The sequence below is a fragment of the Amblyraja radiata genome, chromosome 6 (genome assembly GCF_010909765.2).
Source record: "Amblyraja radiata isolate CabotCenter1 chromosome 6, sAmbRad1.1.pri, whole genome shotgun sequence".
Classification (NCBI taxonomy): Eukaryota; Metazoa; Chordata; class Chondrichthyes; order Rajiformes; family Rajidae; genus Amblyraja; species Amblyraja radiata.
The window spans coordinates 50,294,922-50,318,341 of NC_045961.1; the positions used below are offsets into that span (position 1 = coordinate 50,294,922).

At 45.0% G+C, this 23,420-nt stretch overlaps 1 protein-coding gene across 6 annotated transcripts in view; it reads left to right on the forward strand.

Annotated features, from left to right (window-relative positions):
* The window catches only part of sgcg (sarcoglycan gamma), a 329,148-nt gene that overhangs the window by 236,739 nt on the left and 68,989 nt on the right, over positions 1–23,420 (forward strand). For all 6 annotated transcript variants that reach the window (XM_033022761.1, XM_033022759.1, XM_033022760.1 and 3 more), the window contains 2 exons: positions 5,152–5,253; positions 14,249–14,336. In XM_033022761.1, coding sequence (XP_032878652.1) covers positions 5,152–5,253; positions 14,249–14,336 — 190 coding nt within the window. The remainder of the gene's footprint in view (positions 1–5,151; positions 5,254–14,248; positions 14,337–23,420) is intronic.

Here is a 23,420-nt window from a genome sequence, read left to right on the forward strand (position 1 = left end):
TGTTCCTGTGCTGCACGTTCCTATGTTCTATGTTCTATGGCTTGCTAGAGCGACAGCAGAACTTGCATCATTTTGGGTCGCAGGCTGCTCTGTGTAAAGGCCAGCATTGCATTCACCTTTTTGATTACGTTCTGTGCCTTTCTGTGACAATTTAATTCACAGCATTCTCTGACCTCGCACAGAACAGTAAGCATCGATGATTAACCTTCATGCTTAAACCTCATGTGTTAACTTCATTATCATATTTTTCACGCACTACCAGTTCAGGATGGCATGTTTGTTAGGGTTGACTTCAAGTACATTTATCACGGTACATGTCATTCACATTAGATAATAAATATACATCTTTGCACATTGTGTTGAGCTGCAAAAACCTTTTGTGAGCATCCCCCTGGAAATAAATCATGGTGGGTGTATGGAACGAGCTGCTGGAGGATGTAGTTATTGCAACGTTTAAGAAACATTTAGACAGGTACATGGATAGGATAGGTTTAGAGGGACATAGACCAAATGCAGGTGGATGGGAGTAGTGTACAGTAGATGGGACATGCTGGGCAAGTTGGGCCGAAGGGCCTGTTTCCATGCTGTATGCCTCTATGACTCAATAAAAATAAAAATTGAAGTATTTTTAGATAATTCTACTTCTTACAATGCAAAATGGTTTAAATGTGTTGTTTGTTAATATGTTTGGCACATATATATTTGTCACAAGATACATTGGTAAAACAAAAACGTCTTATAAAAATAATTCAAAAAGGAAGCACAAGGTCTCACTGTATCTCATTCGTTCTCACTGAAACATTTTAGTTAGTTGTTGGCACGGGGAAAGTCAAAGGATTCAGTCATCTTGGAATTGCACAAAGTTCTGGAGTAACTCAGCGGGCCGAGCAACATCTCAGGAGAACGTGGATAGTTGACTTTTCGAGTTGGGATCCTTCTTCAGTCTATCATCTTGTGTCCTTGAGAGTGAATCACAGGCAGGCCATCTCCTGCAACAGTGAAATGCATTGAAGTGAATAACAATCAATCACTAGCATGAATGGTTTGAATTACTGTTAAAACACAAAGTACGTGCTGTAACACCAGGATAAGCGCTCAACCAAGAAAACCAAACCCAATGCCAAAGTAGTATCTAAACTACCTATACACACTTATGCTATAGGACAATAACTAACTTCATATTCAGTAATGAGCCATCTACGTTAACAAACATGCAAGCTAAATATTCCACCAAGAAACCCAATCCTAAATGCCACATGAGAATCTAAAATGCCTTTACACAGTTAATGCTTCATATTGATGTGCAGTTAATATATGAGATTGTGACAATTGTCTGTGCCAGAATCATTAATGGAAACGTCAATATACCAGCATTGCAAACTAGGAGGTGATTGATGTAAATTGTAATATAAATGTAAATCATTGTTGTTTTTGGACCAACATTTGGTTTTATAAGTTATTATACCTGTCTGATTATAGCATTTCATAAACAGTACAATCAATGTTTAATTGAAAACCAAGTAGTCAAGTAAACATTAGTTCAGTGTGGGATCAATATTGGTGCCATAATTGGCTATCAGTGTGCTGTGAGGTGTCTGGCTTTATCAATTCTAATTGTAAACCCCGTGCACCTTTATGTCTGGTCTCTGCTTTGCTGGTGCCATTTCAAAATCATTTAGCTCCACGATCGGAGCTTCAGGTAGTTTTTTTTAAACGTGAAAGCATATTGATTTGTGCTTTCAGAACAACAGAGTATAAAACCTCCACACAGTGAATGTACAACATGTCAGCTGGCAATAGGAAATGTGCCAAGTTAAATGTTTGGGATGGTCAGCATGAAAGGTCTGTATAGAGTGGGTGTGGAGAGGATGTTTCCACTCGTGGGAGAGTCTAGGCCCGGAGGCCATAGCCTCAGAATAAAAGGACGTACCTTTAGAAAGGAGATGAGGTGTAATTTCTTTAGTCAGAGGGTGGTGAATCTGTGGAATTCATTGTCACAGATGGCTGTGGAGGCCAAGTCAATTAATATTTTTATGGCGGAGATTGACATATTCTTGATTAGTGTGGGTATCAGGGGTTATGGGGAGAAGGCAGGAGAATGGGGTAGAGAGGGAAAAATAGATTAGCCATGATTGAATGTCGGAGGAGATTTTATAGACTGAATGGCCTAATTCTGCTCCTATAACTTAAGAACTGATGCAGGAACTTGGCAGCAACGGTGAATTTTAATGTGTATTTAATTTGTTATACTGCACACTTAGACCTAAGAATTAGATTAGAAAACCAAACATTTGTACCCATTTTTACTGTATCCATAATGGAATCTGTGTATGATTTAAAGCTACCATTGAATTGGAACAACCATTCTTTATCACAAATCTCCTTAAAGTGGGTTTCACTTCCCCTTATACCTTTAGACTTTAGAAATACAACGTGGAAACAGATCCTTCTGCCCACTGAATCCGCGCTGCCCAGCGATCACCCCCGTACACTAGTACTATCCTACACACTAGGGGCAATTACAATTTTTTTTTACCAAAGTGAATTAACCACCAATTCTGTACATCTTTGTAGTGTGAGAGGAAACCGGAGCACCCATAGAAAACCCACACAGTCACAGGGAGAATGTGCATACAGACAGCACCCACAGTTAGGATCGAACCTGGGTCTCTGGCGCTGTGAGGCAGCAACTCAACCTCTGCGGCACTGTGCCGCCAGCCTACGGTGACAGAAACAGGCAATATGCTCTTGAATTGTAGGTGTGGTCCCCTCTACATTAGCCCGATGAAGCCGAGATTAAAGGGGTCCGCTTCGCCGAACACTTGTGCTTTGTCTGCAGCAGTTGCAATTTCCTGGTTGCTCACCATTTTAACTCCTTTTCTCATTCCCATACCAACCTTTCTGTCCTGGGCCTCCTCCATTGCCAGGGTGAGGCCACACACAAGCTGGAGGAACAGCACCTTATAATCCGGTTGGGCAGCTGACAATCCAATGGCATGAATTACAATTACAATTTAGTTTATTGTCATTTGAACCTCAAATGAAGTTCAAACAAAATTTGGTTTCTGCAGTCATACAACAACAAGAAACAATTAACAAGACACACAAACAACACAGTTCACACAAACATCCATCACAATGAATCTCCTCCTCACTGTAATGGAAGGCAAAGTCTTGTCCCTCCCCTGCTCTCCATTCTTCTCCCGATGTCAAAGCCCACGGCGGGCGATGGTAAGTCTCCGCTCCGGGTCTTGATGTTGGAGCCCCCGGCAGGTGCTGGCAAGTCCCGCGGCCGTTAAAGCCACGGCGGGCGATGTAGATCCCTGGACCGGGTCGTTTTCAACCCCGCAATTCGGGCGGGAGAAGTTGCCGTTGCGGGAGCTCCAAAAAGCGGTCTCCCACCAGGGACCCGCGAGCTCCCAATGTTACCGTCCACCGGGCCTGCGGCTGGAGCCTCTGAAGCTCCGGAGTCGGGTCGCAGCCACACGCCACCACAGCTCTCCACGCTCCGAAGCCAGCCAGCTCCACGATGGTAGGGTCCGCAGGCTCCGCGACTGGAGCCCCACCGCCCCCCAGGTCATTCTGGTTGGAGACCGCTCCACGGTGCTAGGCCCCAACAACAACGGAGACCCGACAGGGAAAAGGTCTGGTTCCCCCCGTACAGGGAAGAGATTTAAAAGTTTCCCCCACTCCCCTGCCCCCCACATATACACAGTTAAAAACAATATATAAACCACTACAAACTATACACTCAACGGGACAAAAATTAAAAAAAGACGGACGGACTGCAGAGGCCGCTGCAAACGTCGGTCACGCCGCCTCCCGATTTGAATGTTGAATTATTTCAGCAATATTCCATGTTGGTGTCCACACCTCCACACCACCTCTCTGCTTCTTGTCTTCACTACATTTGGAGAGCCGGGTTTAGTGTGGTATTGTTATAAATAGACAGCACATGACTTGCTGATTTTAGTTCCACTGCCTGGAGATTGATGGAGCATGTTATAAGAGGACAATACTTGTTATTCCAGAATGTCAACGGGTGCCCTTGCACCTGCATTTAGATTAGCTTAGAGATACAGCATGGAAACAGGCCCTCCAGCCCATGCTGACTATCAATCACCTGTTCTATGATTTCTCATCTTCGCATCCGCTCTCTACACACTAGGCCAGTTAACCCACGAACATCAACATACCATACTTAGGGCAGAAACTTGTTTTAATAGTTAAAATTTTCCAAGAGCCAAGTGTTTTATTGTCGAAGAAAGACATAAAATGCTGGGGTAACTCAGGGGGTCAGGCAGCATATCTGGAGAAAGGAATATGTGACATTTCGGGTCAAGGCCCTTCTGCATACCGAGGCCCTCAGTCCGAAGAGGGGTCTCGACCCGAAATGCCACACATTCCCTTTCCCCAGAGATGCTGCCTGACCCGCTGAGTTACTCCACCATTTTGTGTCTATCGTTGGTATAAAGCAGTATTTGCAGTTCTATCCTACACACGTGTTTTATTGTCACATGTTCCGATGCGGAACAATGAAATTCTTATTTGCAGGAGCACAACAGATATGTAAATATGGTACTCTGCAAAACTCATAATAAACAACACAAAAAAGGTCAATATACATTAAAAAAAAGACAATAATAGTGATTAATAATAATAATAATAATAATAATAATAATAATAATAATAATAATTATTATTATTATTATTATAATAATAAAATAAATCTTCCCCCCCCCCCTCACCTTAAACCTCAGTCTGAAGAAGGGTCTTGACCCGAAATGTCATCCATTCCTTCTCTCCAGAGATGCTGCCTGTCCCGTTAATTTACTCCAGCATTTTGTGTCTACCTTCAATTTAAACCAGCACCTGCAGTTCTATCCTACACATTGGACCTCTGTCCTCTGGTTATTGATTCCCCTACACAGGGCAAAAGACTGTGAATTCACCCTATCTATTCCTCTCATGATTTTGTACACCTCTATGTGATCACCCCTCATCCTGCTGCACTCCAAGGAATAGAGTCCTAGCCTGCTCGTTCTCTCCCTATAGCTCGGGCCTTTGAGTACTGGCAACATCCTCATTAATCTTCTCTGCACCCTTTCCAGCTTGACGACATTGACTGATTTGTATCTGATTTTTGTCTAGGATGGAATGGGACACCTGAGAGTTACGGAAAATGGGATTCGACTGGAGGGAGAGTCGGAGTTTCTTTTCCCTTTGTACGCCAAAGAAATCCGCTCCAGAACGGTATGTATTGAGCACCAAGAAACCTATGTAGAATTTCAGAGAAGAAAGATTATGTAATATTATTAATTATTAAGGGATGTGAGTGTGAACTTTTAGTTTAGAGATACAGCATGGAAACATATTTCACATGGGCAGCTTACAACCCAGCAATACGAGAATTTCAAGTAACCGTTGCATCCCCACTATCTCCGTCCATCTCCAAACCTATTCGTCGTACTAGTTTCAGTGTCACCCTGCTGTTTGTATCACTCGTTATCACCTACTCCACAAACAATGGACCATTGTGAGCTCCACCTGTCCTTGATCATCTTTGCTTTGATTTGTCCTTTTGCATACCTTTTATTCTCCGTACCTTTCCATACCTCTAGTTTCCCTCTCCCCCTGACTCTGTCAGAAGAAGGGTCTCCACCGGAAAATTCACCTATTCCTTGTCTTAATAGACAATAGACAATAGGTGCAAGAGTAGGCCATTTGGCCCTTCGAGCCAGCACCGCCATTCAATGTGATCATGGCTGATCATCCCCAATCAGTACCCCGTTCCTCCCTTCTCCCCTGACTCCGCTATTTTTAGGAGCCCTATCTAGCTCTCTCTTGAAAGCATCCAGAGAACCTGCCTCCACTGCCCTCTGAGGCAGAGAATTCCAACTCCAGAGAGCCAGACCCGCTGAGTCAAGTTTCAAGTTTCAAGTTTCAAGTTTATTGGTCACATACTCAATTATACAGGTATAACCAGTAGTGAAATGCTTAAGTGCCTGTCCAGTTGTGCATGGTTCCCCACTTACACATAACCCACATAAAACAATACTCACATATAACACATAATAAATATGTACCCCATAGATACCACATAACCCACATAAAACAATACCCACATATAACACATACCCCATAAATATACCACATAACAAGTAGTGCTGTTACAAGCAAAGTGACAAGTGCCGTGGAACACCTGTGATGACAGCATGTTCCATCCAGTTCAGTCCCCTGTGTGTGTGTGTGTGTGTGTGTGTGTGTGTGTGTGTGTGTGTGTGTGTGTGTGTGTGTGTGTGTGTGTTTGATGGTGGCGAGGCGGGGCGGGGCGGGGGGTTTGGGCGGGGGTGCAGGTGCTGGTGAGGAGGGTGGGGAGGGTTTGGGAGTTGGGGGGCTGGGGGGGGGGGGGGAGGGTGGGGGGCGGCGACACTCAGTCCTCGTTCAGCAGTCTCATGGCCTGGGGAAAGAAACTCCTCCTCATTCTCTCTGTGTTGGCCCTGAGCAGCCGGTACCGTTTCCCTGAAGGCAGCAGGGAAAACAGTCTGTTGTTGGGGTGAGTGTGGTCCTGGATAATCCTCCTGGCTCTTGACCTGCAGCGCTTGGTGTAGATGTCCTGCAGGTTGGGAAGGGTGGTTTTGATGGTCCGCTCAGCTGAGCGAACCACCCTCCTCAGAGCCAGTTGGTCCCTCTTGGTGGTGTTCCCCCTCCAGGTGATGATGCTCCCACTCAGGATGCTATCCACAGTATGGGTGTAGAAGTTCTTGAGCACCCTGAGGGGGAGCTTGAAGTCCCTCAGCCGTCTGAGATGGTAAAGACGCTGGTTGGCCTTCTTTACCAGGCTGCTGAGGTGGTGTGACCATGTCAGGTCCTGGGAGATGTGGATGCCGAGGTACCTGAAGCTCTCCACCCTCTCCACCTGGGCCCCGTTTATGCTGAGGTGGAGGAAGCTCCTCTGCTGCTTCCTGGAGAAGTCCACTATGAGCTCCTTGGTCTTGGAGGTGTTCAGCTCCAGGTTATTTTCCCTATACCAGTTTGCCAGGTGGATGATTTCAGAGTGGTAGGCTGCCTCATCATTGTTTGAGATTAGGCCTACCACTGCTGTGTCATCGGCAAACTTGACTATGATGTTAGAGTCTGAGATGGCCTTGCAGTCGTGGGTGTAGAGAGAATACAGCAGAGGGCTCAGCACACAGCCCTGGGGGGCCCCAGTGTTGAGGGTGAGGGAGGATGACATGTGATGGCCCACACGCACCACCTGTGGTCTGCCGGTCAGGAAATTGTGGATCTACTTGCACAGGGATGGGCACAAGTGGAGGTTGTACAATTTGGAGGCCAGCTTTGAGGGGTCTATGGTGTTAAACTCCAGCATTTGTGTCTATCTTTGGTGTAAACCACAATCTGCAGTTTCTTTCTTCGCCGACCATCGATCACCCACTCACACTTGCTCCATGTAATCCCACTTTTGCATCCACTCCCTACACACTCGGGGCAATGTTACACAGACCGATTAACCTACAAACCTGCACGTCTTTGGGATGTGGGAGGAAACCAGGGCATACGGAGGAAACCCATGCGGTCACAGGAGAGACCGTGCAAACTCCGCACTGACAGCACCGTTTAGTTTAGTTTCTTATTGTCATGTGTACTGAGCTACAGTGAGAAGCTGAGGTCAGGATCGAACCCGGGTGTCTGGCGCTGTGAGGCAACAGCTCTACCAGCTGCGCCAGCGTGCTGTCCTAAACTGTAGAGCATTTTAATAAACAGTGAATAACTTTAGAACTCATTAAAAAAAAACTCAGCCTTATGGAGATATAATACATTCTTTCTGGCTTCTTATGCTTGGAGTTCACTGGGGTCTGGGCGTTTAGGCCTGACGTGCAGTTGGCATACCTGATATTAAACCCGTTAGTGGAGTTTCAATGGAGAATACATAACTGAGATAAGCTGTTAATATGCTCCATGAAATACAACACACCACCAATTTTGCAGCAACTGGTGGTCTGGAACCTCCTTTAATCCGGACAAAGACATGAGAGTGCACTTGAAATCTCCCCCGGAAGTCCCCCCAAAAATGTGGCACCTCGACTGGGTAGGAAGACCAATCTTGACCTCATTGGGATTTCCGCAGCCGTTCGGTGGGTTAAATTTTCCCCCTGCTGCCGGGGCTCTGGAACTCCGGCCCGGCCAGAGCTGGCAGATCCGTTCCTGTAGCCGCCTTCTGAGGCCGACTTTGTGGATCGGTATCTTGGCCCCCTCATGGCGAAGGCTGGTACTGTCCAACTCCTCTCAGGCACCGCAACCTCTGTTGATCCGGCAAATCGGATAACCCGGCAACGCTCTGGAACCAAGAGTGCCGGAAAATCATTGCTGGACGTGTAATACCTTTACAGGTTATGTACACCTGACCTATGGACAGCCTGTACATCTCAACGAGTGTTTGGAACACCAGCAGCAAATAGAATCTTCTGCCGTATGGGAACTTGGTTTGTGGTCATACCATTACATCTTGCAGAGAAATCTGAATGGTTTAACCACACATTGCTCTCAGCTGGTCTACATTTATATGTAAATGCTGGGAGGCCACATTTACGATTTGCAAACTTTTCAGGTTACGACCAGTTCTCAGGAACGGAACCATGTCAAGACCTGCCGAGATCCTAAATAATTTTCTGAATGACAGTAGAGTACAAAAACGGAACCCCAGCTCAAAGCAAATTGTCTTCTCTGCTCATTTATTAAGTGTATTAAGTAAGTCATAGGAACAGAACGAGGCCATTCGGCCCCTTCGAGTTTACACCATTCAATCATGGCCGATCTATTTTTCCCTCTCAACCCCATTCTCCTGTCTTTTCGCTGTAACCTTTGAAACCCTTACTATCAAGAACCTGTCAATCTCTGCTTTAAAAGCTCCCAATTACTTTTTCTCCACAGCCGTCTGGAAATTGAATTCCACAGATTCACCACCCACTGACCAAAGAAATCCTTCCTCATCTCCTTTCTAATAATACATCCTTTTATTCTCAGGCCGTGCCCTCTAGTCCTTCACTCTCCCACTAGTGGAAACATATTCTCCACATCCACTCTATCCAGGCCTTTCAATATTTGGTAAGTTCCAATGAGGTTTCCCCTCATCCTTCTAAACTCCGAGTACAGGAGCAGAGTCATCGAATGCAAACATGTTTTATTCTAGACAATAACATGGCAGAGGAATTAAGGATGTTGACAATGAGCCTGCCCTGCCATTCAAAGGAATGGTTGATTCACAATTACATGTGTTTGCATTGTTTCCATATTCTAACATACCGCACAGAGAAAGCTGTGTGAATCTCACTTAACAATTTGTAATTTCACTTCTATGTTGTAAATTTCAATGAGTCCTAGTGTCATCCAGCACCAAAACAGGCCCTTCAGTCTAACTTGCCTATGCCAACCAAGGTTGTCCACCTAGTCAGGGTCAGCATGGATTGATGAAAGGTAAATCATGTCTGACGAAACTTATAGAATTTTTCGAGGATGTAACTAGTAGAGTGGACAAGGGAGAACCAGTGGATGTGTTATATCTGGACTTTCAGAAGGCTTTCGACAAGGTCCCACATAAGAGATTAGTATACAAACTTAAAGCACACGGTATTGGGGGTTCAGTATTGATGTGGATAGAGAACTGGCTGGCAGACAGGAAGCAAAGAGTAGGAGTAAACGGGTCCTTTTCAGAATGGCAGGCAGTGACTAGTGGGGTATGCAAGGCTCAGTGCTGGGACCCCAGCTATTTACAATATATATTAATGATTTGGACGAGGGAATTGAATGCAACATCTCCAAGTTTGCGGATGACACGAAGCTGGGAGGCAGTGTTAGCTGTGAGGAGGATGCTATGAGGCAGCAAGGTGACTTGGATAGGCTGGGTGAGTGGGCAAATGCATGGCAGATGCAGTATAATGTGGATAAATGTGAGGTTATTCACTTTGGTGGCAAAAACAGGAAAGTAGACTTGTATCTGAATGCTGGCCGATTAGGGGAGATGCAACGAGACCTGGGTGTTATGGTACACCAGTCATTGAAAGTAGGCATGCAGGTGCAGCAGGCAGTGAAGAAAGCGAATGGTATGTTAGCATTCATAGCAAAAGGATTTGAGTATAGGAGCAGAGAGGTTCTACTGCAGTTGTACAGGGTTTTGGTGAGACCACACCTGGAGTATTGCGTACAGTTTTGGTCTCCTAATCTGAGGAAATACATTCTTGCCATAGAGGGAGTACAGAGAAGGTTCACCAGATTGATTTGTGGGATGTCAGGACTTTCATATGAAGAAAGACTGGATAGACTCGGCTTGTAATCGCTAGAATTTAGATGATTGAGGGGGGATCTTATAGAAACTTACAAAATTCTTAAGGAGTTGGACAGGCTAGATGCAGGAAGATTGATCCCGATGTTGGGGAAGTCCAGAACAAGGGGTCACAGTTTAAGGATAAGGGGGAAATCTTTTAGGACCGAGATGAGAAAATCATTTTTCACACAGAGAGTGGTGAATCTGTGGAATTCTCTGCCACAGAAGGTAGTTGAGGCCAGTTCATTGGCTATATTTAAGAGGGAGTTAGATGTGGCCCTTGTGGCTAAAGGGATCAGGGGGTATGGAGAGAAGGCAGGTATGGGATACTGAGTTGGATGATCAGCCATGATCATATTGAATGGCGGTGCAGGCTCGAAGGGCCGAATGGCCTACTCCTGCACCTATTTTCTATGTTTCCATGTTTCTATGTCTCTGGCGCTGTAAGGCAACAACTCTGCCGCTACACCACTGTGCCGCCTGTAAATTCCTGTAATGGGGCAAAAGATGATTTGGAGAGACAATTAAATAACGTACACATGGAATACTGTGGAGTGTTTGAACCCAGGAGAGCATTGGCGAATGCGCTCAACGTTATTCGCAGTTGAAAATAGATGTACCGGTGGTGCCTTTGTTTATCCTTCTTTTCCCTTCAGAGTTGAGCTTTTACAATGATTCTGGCTCTCTAGCTTCAGGCTTCCATTTGACGGATTTATTGAGCTCAATTTCACAACTTCTTAATGTAGGATCTAAACTCATGGGGCTGAATTTTAATCCTTCAAAGCGAACAAAAGCCTGAAAGCCTCTGCAATGTGTCCGCCTGAGACTTCTTCCCCTGCCACTGTGCTAATGAATTCTTTCTCCATTTCCTGGCAAGTTAGCTTGAGCTAAGGACAACACGGCATCCCACATCCAGCTCTGCTTTTTAAAGTGCATTGCAAACATGATGTTTGGTGGACTCTGGCGAGAACTGCACTACAAGGTAGAGGGCAGAGAAAAAGAATGGTGCTCTATGGGACTTTGGTTAGCCCATATTTGGAGTATTGTATACAGTTCTGAAGGGTCCGGACCTGAAACGACACTTATCCATGTTCTTGAAATGCTGCCTGACCCCCTGAGTTAATTCAGCACTTGGTATCTCTTTCTGTACACCAGCATCTGCACTTCCTTGTTTCTGTAATGCCATTTCAACAAGGTTCTTTGAACACTGATATTTCTGCTTCAAGATGTATGTGAACGAGGGTCAGTGCAGAGCTCAGGGAATGCCTGAACGACATGGACGTGCAGTGGTAGAGTTGCTGCCTTAAAGCGCTAGTACCCAGGTTCGATCTTGACTACGGGTGCTGTCTGTACGGAGTTTGTAAATTCTCCCCGTGACCACTTGGGTTTTCCCTGGGTGCTCCAGTTTCTTCCCACACTCCAAAGACATACAGGTTTGTAAGCTAATTGGTTTGGTAAAATTGTAAATTGTCCCTAGTGTGTAGGATAGTGTTAGTGTGCGGGAATCACTGGTTGGTGCGGACTCGGTGGGCCGAAGAGCCTGTTTCCGCGCTGTATATCTAACCTAAACTAAACCTATCCTATCCATGCACCTGTCCAATCGTTTTATAAAAGTTGCGATACTACCTGCCTCAACTACCTCCTATGGCTGCCCGTTCCATATATTGAATACCCTTTGTGTAAAAAAGTTGCCCCTCAGGTTCCTACTAAATCTTGCCCCCCTCACCCTAAATCTATGACTTCTCGTTCTTGATCCCCTTACTCTGGGTAAAACACCCTGTGCGTTTACCTCATCCATTCCTTTCTTGTATATAATAACAAGAAAAGGAGAAGGGATGAATACGTGTGGTCTTCAGAGCAAAGAGAAGAGGCTCAGAAATTACAGTAAATTAATATATTCATGAGACAATTAAAATCTATTTTGTATTCATAGTTTTGCAATTATAATTAGAGAATAATAGACCTCTCAGGTGATTTACATTGATAGATTAACTGTCAGCTTGGAAAGGTTGCTACTTAATCGTAGACCACTTCCCCAGTAAATCAGTTCCAATTTAGACTCTAATTTAAAAAACATGGCATTTAATCCATTAACGCGCTCTCCACAGGTCAGCTAATCCAAACATACATTAACACCAGTAGATCTCACATGTTTATGCTCGTTGTTTGTTGGATTCTTTAGACTTTAAAGCTACAGCGTGGTAACGGGCCCTGCGGCCCACCGAGTCAGCACCAAATATCAATCACCCGTACACTAGTTCTAACCTACACATTAGCGACAATATTACATGCCAATTATCCTACAAAGCTGTAAATCTTTTGAGTGTGGGAGGAAACCAGAGTACCCGGAGAAAACCCACACGGCCACAGGGAGAACGTACAAACTCTGTAAAGACAGCACCCATAGTCAGGATTGAACCCAGGCCTCTGGTGCTGTAAGGTAGCAACTCCACCATTGTGCCACCGTGCTGCTCAAAATGTAGAAACAAGGAATTGCAGATGCTGGTTTATAACCAAGATAGACACAATGTACCGAAGTAACTCAGCGGGTCAGTCAGCATCTTTGGAGAAAAAGGATGGGTGACATTTTGGATGGGGACTCTTCTTCGAACTGTAGAAGTCTCCAGAGATGCTGCCTGACCCTCTGAGATACTTCTGCACTTTGTGTATACATTCCAAGGTAAAAGAAAACTCTACTCGTGCTTTGGGCTGATATTTCACAGAGAAAATAATACCTTTTGCGAAGGTCTCTACCAAAGGATCGATGCCTCAACGCGTTGAATATGATTAGTTTGCACAGAATCAATTTGCTCCATTCATGTCTTGCATGGTTCACAACAGAGTGACTGATTTAATCCTTCTGTCATGCTACAACATGTCATCAAATTCAAGATGCTGGGGATGTTGACGGGAGAGGACATTGACGTTGTCTCGCTTCCAGTGAAGTTGGAAGAACAAGCAAACCAATATAAATGTTCAACTAAACATGCTGCCTGACACGCTGAGATATTCCAGCATTTTGTGTCTGTCTCCACAGATGCTGCCTGATGCGTTGAGTTCCTCCAGCAGTTTGTGTTTTGACCGCGTTAATATTGAATACAGGCAGTGGGGAGGTGAGAGTGTTTCTTGCAGGATTTGTGTTTATCAACAGAATGGACCACACTACTACCAATACCGAATGTGCTCATTAGTATTTGCAGGTTGGCTACTGATTAATTCATATGTTGGTGGAAGACAGCTACCGCTTTGCATTCATAAGCCATATTGCAGTTAGTGAGTGGGGTGTCTTCCCTTAAAGGGCCTGTCCCACTTTCCCGAGTTATTCACGAATTCTCCTGAGTTATTCACGAGTACTCCCGAGTTTTCAAACTCGTAGAATGTTCGTAACGAGTCTGTAGGAGGCCGTAGGAGTTTGTGGATATATCGTAGCGGCTTGTTATGCCAGCCGTAGGTACTCGGGGTTTTTTTTTTACTCGTGGACATTTTGCATCATGCTGATAAAAAATATCCCGACTTACCTGATGCCCCGATACCTACGGCTGGCATAACAAGCCTCTATCATATATCCACGGACTCCTACGTACTCATTACGAACATCCTGTACCACTTTGGCCGTCAGTTCCGCGACAGGCCGTTGGCGGCGAAGATTTCGTTCACTACAAAAATTTCGGAGCCCCGCGCGCAGTGTTGCACACAACTACATACCCCGCCATGTTTCTAAGTGGGACAGGCCGTGCGAGGCCATACGATGCCCGTGCGCCTCAACGCGACCATGAGGTCGCGTAATTTGCATGCCAAGGACACGTAAGTGGGACAGGCTCTTAACTCTGCATATCCCTCGAAAACTTTGCTATCCAATGTCATTGATCATTTATTTTATAAATTTTCACACTGAAAGCAGACTTTCTCTTTAACCCCCTGTAGGATTCTCCTTTGTTTGTGGATTCTTCCCAAAACGTGACGATTAATGCTCGTGATTCTAATGGACATGTGACTGGCAGATTAACCGTGGGTGAGTACTGTTATCACAATTTGCTTTTCAATCTGCTGTAAAAAATGCTCATTGAAATTTTAAAGAAGAAAATCACCTTGCCGTTAAATGGCGTGCAGCTAGCTAAAAGGGGAAATACTTGTCGAGTGTAACAATTGAAAGGACCACTCGGCTGTAATAAGCAGGCACGGAAATCGCTATCAGAACATGCGGGGGACACATTTTCTTGGCGGCCACGCACGCGCATGCGCAAACCCACGAGGCTTTGGCCGTGGGCCCTGTGGACAGTAACATCGGGAGCTGACCTGGTTGGTGACCGACTCCGAACTCCAGCAACAGCAGCTTTGTCCGCCCTGAATCGTGGGGCTTGAATCAGCCCGTTCACGGGGTCTTTCATCGGCCGGCGGGGGCTTCAACATCGGGAGCCTCGATCGCCTCGATGCAACAGTTTGATTTTAAGCCACGGTGGGCGCTGAAAGGCCCTGCGAATTGGCCGATTCAACCCTTAGAAAGCAGCTGATAAAGTCCGGATGGGGGGGGGGGAAATCTCTCAAAGCGGGAGGGGGGTGCGCCCCCAGGATTTCCGCACCTGGAAGACACTTATTCATCAGAGCCAGAATTAAAAAGCATTTTAGGACTCGATAACACAAACTTTTACTTGCTTTTACATTGGATTAAAAGCTACGCAGGCTCCCAGGTATTATGCAATGCAAAAGAAGCTTTTTTTAGTTTAGTTTAGAGATTACAATGGAGCCATCCTCAGTTATATATATGATAAAGGGAATAACGTGAATAATGTTTAGTGCAAGATAAAGCCAGTAAAGTGAAGGAGGATACATTGGAAGGTGAGGTTAAAGGTGGTGATGGTTAATATTGCTGCCAAAGAATAGTATCGTTTGGTTTATTATTGTCACGTGTACCGAGGTACAGTGAAAAGCTTTTTTTTGTGTGCTATCCAGTCAGCAAAAAGACTATACATGATTACAATCGAGCCATCCGCAGAGTACATATACAGGATAAAAGGTATATGTTTGGTGCAATAAAAAGTCCAGTAGTCTTATCAAAGATAGTTCAAAAGGTCTCCAATGATAGATAGATAGATAGATAGATAGATAGATAGATAGATAGATAGATAGATAGATAGATAGATAGATAGATAGATAGATAGATAGATAGATAGATAGATAGATAGATAGATAGATAGATAGATAGATAGATAGATAGATAGATAGATAGATAGATAGATAGATAGATAGATAGATAGATAGATAGATAGATAGATAGATAGATAGATAGATCCTTTATTGTCATTCAGACCTTTCGGTCTGAACGAAATTATGTTGCCTGCAGTCATACACAGAATCAATAATAACAAAACATACAATAAACACAAATTAAAACATCCACCACAGTGAGTTCACCAAGCACATCCTCACTGTGATGGAGGCAAAGTCTTAGTCTCCGTCTCTTCCCTCCTTGTTCTCCCTCTGCGCTGAGGCGATCGATCCAGGCCGAAGATGCCGCTCTCCAGTCCAGCGGACCTCCGTGGTGATGTCGCCGCTGCCGAAAGCCGGAACGCCGTCTCCGCTCCGAGACAGCCCGCCACAGCGTCAGCTCCGGGCAGCCGCCCCAGCTCCGGGCCGCCGCCCCCGCTCCAGGTCCCGCAGTCTCCGCTCCGGGCCGCCGCCCCAGCTCCAGGTCCCGCAGTCTCCGCTCCGGGCCGCCACCCCAGCTCCGGGTCCCGCAGTCTCCGCTCCGGGCAGCCGCCCCAGCTCCGGGCCGCCGCCCCAGCTCCGGGTCCCGCAGTCTCCGCTCCGGGCAGCCGCCCCAGCTCCAGGCCGCTGCCCCAGCTCCAGGTCCCGCAGTCTCAGCTTCGAGCCCCGCTGCATCAGCTCCAGGCCGCCGCCGAAAGCCAGAACGCCGCACCAGCAAGTCGGGCCACCGCTGCCTTAGCCCCGAAGACGGCCAGCCTCTCGTTGGTGAGTCCTGGCTGGCTCTGCCTCCGGAGCCTCGGGGTCAGTCGCAGGTTGGAGGCCGCCAGCTCCGCCATTAGGCCTCAGCGCAGATGGAGGCAGAGAAGGGGGATACGACACGAAAAAGTCGCATTCCCCCGAAGGAAGAGACAGAGAACATGTTTCACCCCCTCTAACACAACCCAACAAACTAAAACTTAACCAAAACAAGACAAAAAAAACAACAGAAAAAAGTAAAGACAGACGGACTGCAGGCGAGCCGCAGCTGTTAACAGCGCCGCCACTTCCGGAGGTAGATGGAGGGTCAGGACCATTCTCTAGTTGGCGATAGGATGGTGCAGTTGCCTGATAACAGGTGGGAAGAAACTGTCCCTGAATCTGGAGATGTGCGTTTTCACGCTTCTGTACCTCTTGCCTGACGGGGGAGGGGAGAAGAGGGAGTAACTGGGGTGCGACTGGTCCATGATTATGCTGATGGCCTTGTCGGGGCAGCGCAAAGTGTAGATGGAGTCTACACTTCATGCGGTTTTGTTTTACCTCATGCCATGAAATATTGTGAGGTCTGGAGTGATTGTTGACTCAACAATCCTGTTGCCTGTTTACCGTCGTACCGCCACCTCTGCTGGGTCTGCCCTGCCAATGGACTATGATGTTTAGTTTAATTTAGGCATACAGCACGGAAGCAGGCCCTTCGGCCCACCGAGTCCGTGCCAACCAGTGATCCCCGCACATTAGCGCTATCCTACGCTCACTAGGAACAATTAATAATTTTTACCAAGCCAATGACCCTACAACTAGTACATCATTGGAGTGTGGAAGAAAATTGGAGTTCTCGGAGGAAACCCATGCAGGTCACGGGGAGAACGTACAAACTCTGTACAGACAGCACCCAGGGTCAGGTCCAAACCTGGGTCTCTGGAGCTGTAAGGCAGCAACTCTACCGCTGCGCCACCATACCGCCCTGGCTTCAGCACTGAGATGGAAGTTTCTGACGTTTTGTCTCAAAGGAGTAATTCTCTTAATTGGATTCAGGTTGTTGCTTGACTGGTCAATGGGATAGCTTTACCAATTTAGAAACCAGAACATTCATGACACAATCAGTATTTCTATAATAGTTTGATTTGTTTATTACTGTGACGTGTACCAAGATACAGTGGCACGGAGGCATGGAGGCACAGCGGTAGCGCTGGAGACCCAGGTTCGAAACTTGTAGCACTGTTGCCTCATAGCGTCCGAGATCCAGGCTCGATCTTTATCTCGGGTGCTGTCTGTATGCATTTTGCACGTTCTCCCTGTGACCATGTGGGTTTTCTTCCGGGTGCTCCAGTTTTTCAATCCCCACTTAGATTAAGGTCTTGCATGATAACTATCACGTATCTCTAATATCCTCATGTGCAGCATGCTCTATATCACTACATATATCAGGAGACCTATTAACAACTTCAACATCTCTTTCTGTTTCCTAATCCATCCAGACAGATTCTAATTTATGTCATGAACTGCTAGACAAAGGTCCTTTCTAACTCCTGTACTGATGTTACCCTTTATTATTAACACTAGCCCACGTCTTTTATACTTTCTCTGTTCTTTAATGTTGAACGCGGGCAGGTGGGGCCGGTGTAGATGGGGCATCTTGGTTGGCATGGGCAAGTTGGGCCGAAGAGCCTGTTTCAAGCTGTATGACTCCATGACACCAACAACAAACAACGATCTGAGTACTGCAACCATTTTGTCCCCAAAAGAAAGCACTGCGTGTGACCACACTGCTTATAAATAATGAACCTTTACCACAACGCATTCCAAGTTATAAACTGAGATGGACACATCTACAAATTGCAGCTAATCGTAATTCTAATGGTAAAAGCATTATGACATCTCGAAATGTCACCTAAATTTAGGGGAAGACACACTAGTGATTGGAATTCTCATGATGTTCCTGGAAAGTAAAGGTCACTTGGCAAGATCATCAGTCTCTTTTTAAAGCTGTATTTTATGTATATTTTTTCAGCTGTTCTTCAGCCTTGCCACTTGTCTTTGCTCCCACCACTGTCTGTAACTTTCATAACGGCTCAAAACAGAATTATGCACTTTACAATTTATTCGTTGTTGTCTTAAATTGGAAATCAGATGAGTAAAGAGTTCGCCATTTATTCAGGATTTATTCAGGTGGATAAAGTCAATCATTATTTATGGCTGGAATCATAGTTATTTTGAATGAAATAATGAGGCTGGGATTTAATCAACGGTTCTGATATAATTAACTTTGAGGACAATGTACAGGTCACTTAGAGATTCAATTTGAAGCTCAAAAGATTAAATAGATTTTTAATTAAATCGCTGCCAGATTCACGTTAGTAAAGCACTGGTGAAAATAGGTGAAACGTCACCTATTCCTTTCTCCAGAGATGCTGCCTGACCCGCTGAGTTACTCCAGCACTTAGTATCTATCTAGTGAAAATAGTTCTGGACCTTCTTTTAGAAACTGCTAATCTATTTGTTTCTCACACATTAAACCTTCCCAACTCCAAGGTACAGTGCATCACTATATTACATCGGAAGGATACCACTGGATTTAGCTGTTCCAAACACATCCAAACATTGGATATTATGATTTGGATGAGGGGATTGAGGCTTTGTGGCCAAGTTTGCAGATGATACGAAAATAGGTGGAAGGGCAGGTAGTGCAGGGAAAGCAAGGACACTGCGGAAGGATGGACAGGTTGGGAGAGTGGGCAGAGAAGTGGCAGATGGAATATAATGTATCAAAGTGTGGAGTCAAGCATTTTGGTAGTAGGAATAAAGGCGTAGACTATTTTCTAAATGGGGAGGGAATCCAGAATTCAGAAATCGGAGGTGCAAAGGCACTTGGGAGTGCTGGTGCAGGATTCCCAAAAGGTTAATCTGCAAGTCGAATCGGTAATAAAGAAGGCAAACGCAATGCCAGCATTTATTTAAAGTGGTCTGGAATACAAAAACAGGAAAGTAATGTTGTAGCTCTAAAGGCGCTGGTCAGTCCGCATTTGGAGTATTGTGAGCAATTTTGGGTACCATATCTGAGGAAGGATATGCTTCGTCTGCAGAGGGTCCAGAGGATGTTTACAAAAATGATCCCAACACCGAGTGGGTTAACATATGATGAGCGTTTGATGGCACTGGGCCTGGACTCGCTGGAGTTTAGGAGAATGAGGGACCTAGTTGAATAGTACTGAAAAGTGAAAGGCCTGGATAGAGTGGATGTGATGGGGATGTTTCCACTAGAGATTGCTATCACGACTATTCCCCCGGTAACTCCCGTGTGTAGTCTCCTTTATGTACATGAACCAACTACGATGGGTCAGTCATGTTGTTCGGATGGAAGACAAGCGTCTACCAAAGCAAACTTTCTACTCCCAACTTAAAGAAGACAAACATAAACGAGGTGGACAAAAGAAGAGATTCAAAGATGCCTTAAAACCAGCATGAAGAAATGTGAAATCGACATCGACAATTGGGAAACCAATGCCAAGGCCAGGAAACTCTGGCGAAACATCATCCAAGAAGGAACAGCGACCATCGAAGCCAACAGATGTACAGAATTAGAAGGAAAGAGAATAAAATGGAAAGAGAGGCAGCAACAACCAAAGCCCGATCTGCCATCTGGAATTACCTGTCCTGAAAGCTGAAGAACTTTCAAAGCCAGGATTGGACTCATAAACCACCTGAGAATCCATAAAAACAATGGAACGTAGACCATCATCCTCGACCTCGAGGGATAGCCACGACAACATGGAAGCTCGCAGTTGCCTCTCCCATTGCTACCTGTGCGGGCATGGATGCGACTCTACATCAGACCTTGCTCTTTGATACTGACTGATGAGGCTATACGTTTGCAGTAACAGGTGACAATTTCCACTTTTCTTTCCATAAATTACTCTGTTCTTTCATTTCACTGATAAGACCACATTGTGCATGTTCAATTGGGTCACTTAGATTACCGCGACAGTTTGTATCCAACATTCTCACGCAGTGGAAATAAGCAGAATAACTTTCCCAATCCAGAAATTAATCAACGTCCTACATAGCGGGTTCTGTGAATCCTTAATGCTATTGTTCGCATATTTTTAGTAAATAAATAATAGAAGTTATGTTTATGTCCCATGGTGCCAGCCGTGGTATGACAAAATGCATTAAGGCAGAGGGCATGTAACAAAGGCAGGGTAGATTTAATACTTCCATAATGGATTAAGATCCGAAAATCTAGTAAACCTCTCCAGTGTGTTTGGCATAATTTTCTGCAACTACGTGTCACAAAAAAACAAGGAAACAGGCTTAGACACAAAGTGTTGGAGTAACTCAGTGGGTCAGACAGCATCTTTAGGAAGAATGGATAGATGACGATTCGGACCCTTCTTCAGCCAGGTTTCCGGATCCTTGTCCAGAGATGCTGCCTGACCCACTGAGTTACTCCAGCATTTTGTGTCGATCTTTGGTATAAGTCAGCATCTGCAGTTCATTTTTATTACAAGAAAACAAGCTTTTTTACAATTTAATTATTAATGTTAAATTACACTGGATTTAATCACATTATGATCATTATCAGATGAATGATCATGTTCCATACATGAAGGGGGAAAGATTTAATAGGAACCTAAGAGGAAACTTTCTCACACAAAGCATTGTTGGTGTATGGAACGAGCTGCTGGAGGAGGTAGTTGAGGCATGTACTATCGCAATGTTTAAGAAACATTTAGACAGGTACATGGATAGGACAGGTTTAGAGGGTCATAGGGCGAATGCAGGGAGATGAGAACAGGGTGGATGGGACATGTTGGCCGGTGTGGGAAAGTTGGACCAAAGGGCCTGTTTCCACACTGTATGACTATAACTGGATGATTAATATTTTAATATAGTAAACAATATAGATTTCTTTATTCTTCAAATATTATATTGTAAGAATAGAGAACTATATTGTTTAAAGTATATAATTTTATACCTGCACTCCTTCATTCACTAAGCACCTTTGTGTTTTTCAGGACATTGGTAATTAGACTTACATGTTAAATATCAACGTGGTTCAACAAAATTGTTTCTTCTGTCAGCTCAATTATGATGCCATTTTTACAGAATATAGGTTAAAATTGTACATTTATGTATAATACAGTTCTTGATGTAACTTACAGTAGCACTGCTGGTAGAACTGCTGACTCATAGCACCAGATATCCAGGTTCAATCCTGACCTTGGGTGATGCCTGTGTGGAGTTTGCACATTCTCACTATGACCGCATGGGTTTCCTCCAGGTGTTCCGTTTGCTCCCACATCCCAAAGACGTGTGGGTTTGTAGGTTAATTGGGCCTCTGTAAATTGTCCCTCGTGTGTTGGAGGTGAATGAGAAAGTGGGATAACATAGAACTGGCGTGAACGGGTGATCGATGGTCGGTGTGGACTTGGAGGATCACTCCTTGTAGCAAATACCGTCCAAAACTTCGAGTCACAGAGAGTCATAGAGTCATACAGCATGGAAACAGGCCCTTCGGCCCAACTTGCCCTTGCTGACCAACATGTCCCATCTACACAAGACCCACAATAATATAGAGGGTCCATAATCCTCTTAACCTGTCCTATGAATGTACCTGGACAAATGTCTCTTAAATGTCATGATAATACCTGGAATTTATGATATTAACTACGAGGAGAAATTGGACAATTTTGGATTTTTTCTCTAGAATGCCGGAGGTTGAGGGGAGACCTGATAGAAATATATAAAATTCTGAGACATAAACAGTCAGAACCATTTTCCCAGAGCAGAAATGTCAGAGTCTACACAGCATAACTCTAAGGTGAGAGGGGCAAAATTGAAAGAAGATGTGCGGGGCAGGTTTTTAACAGGTTTTTAAGTGGGTGCCTGGAACGTGCTGCCAGGGGTAGTGGTGGAGGTAGATATGATTGTAGTGTTTACGAAGCTTTTGGATAGGCACAAGGAAATGCAAGGAATGGAGGGATAGAGATTACAGATAAGAGTTGGTTCTAGCATTATGGTTAGTGCAGACATTGTGGATTGAGGGGCCTGTTCGTGTGCTGTGCCCGTCTATGTTCTCCATTGTAGGGGATAATTCAGAGTAACGTTAGTTGTCTCTAGGTCTTCACTCCACATCTCCCTCACTGTGGATGCTCCCTGGCCTGTTGAGTTTTTACAGCATTTTCTGTTTTTATTTATGTTCTTTAGCACCTGCAGGTTTTTATGTTGCTTTTCAATGCACCAGAAGGCAATTGATACTTCCTTAATTTAAGTCAAAATCAAAAATATGGGGTATATTCAGGAAACCTGCATCTGAAGTAGGAAAAAACACATAGGTTCCCACTAGTATCCTCAAGATCCAAAGTGGGGTAAAAATCATTCCCTCCCTGTAGTCAACAAATGACAAATTTGGAGATTACAGACTAAATAGGTTCCTTCTGGTCCAAGAGAGGAGTATTGTCCCTCAAACCTGTCATGACCTTTAAAACCAGAGTCATTCTTCCTGCTGATGGAGGCTATGATGGAACCTACCTTGACTCCACATGCCAGAGACGTGCCGGTTTGTAGGTTAATTTGCCTCTGTATATCGCCCCTCATGTACAGGGAATGGATGAGCAAGTGGGATAACATAGAACTAGTGTGAAGGGGAGATCGGTGGTCAGGGTAGACTTGGTGGTCTGATGGGCCTGTTTCCATGCTGTATCTCTAAACTAAACTAAACTAAACTAAACAGTCTGAAGAAGGGTTTCGGCCCAAAACGTTGCCCATTTCCTTCGCTCCATAGATGCTGCTGCACCCGCTGCGTTTCTCCAGCATTTTTGTGTACCTTAAACAGTTTCACTGTTCATTTTAATTGATGAAACTATTTGCCATCTTGTGCAAGGTTGATGAATCACTTAATAACTGAATACCTAAAAGTAGTACGAAAACAGACCGAGGGAGTTGGGCAGCACAGTTGCGCAGCGGTAGAGATGCTGCCTTACAGTGTCAGAGATCTGGGTTCGATCCTGACTCCTAGTGACCATGTGGAATTTCTCTGGGTGCTCCGATTTCCTCCGACATCCCAAAGACGTGCAGGTTTGTAAGTGAATTGGCTTCTGTAAATTGTGCCTAATGTGTGGGATAGAACTAGAGT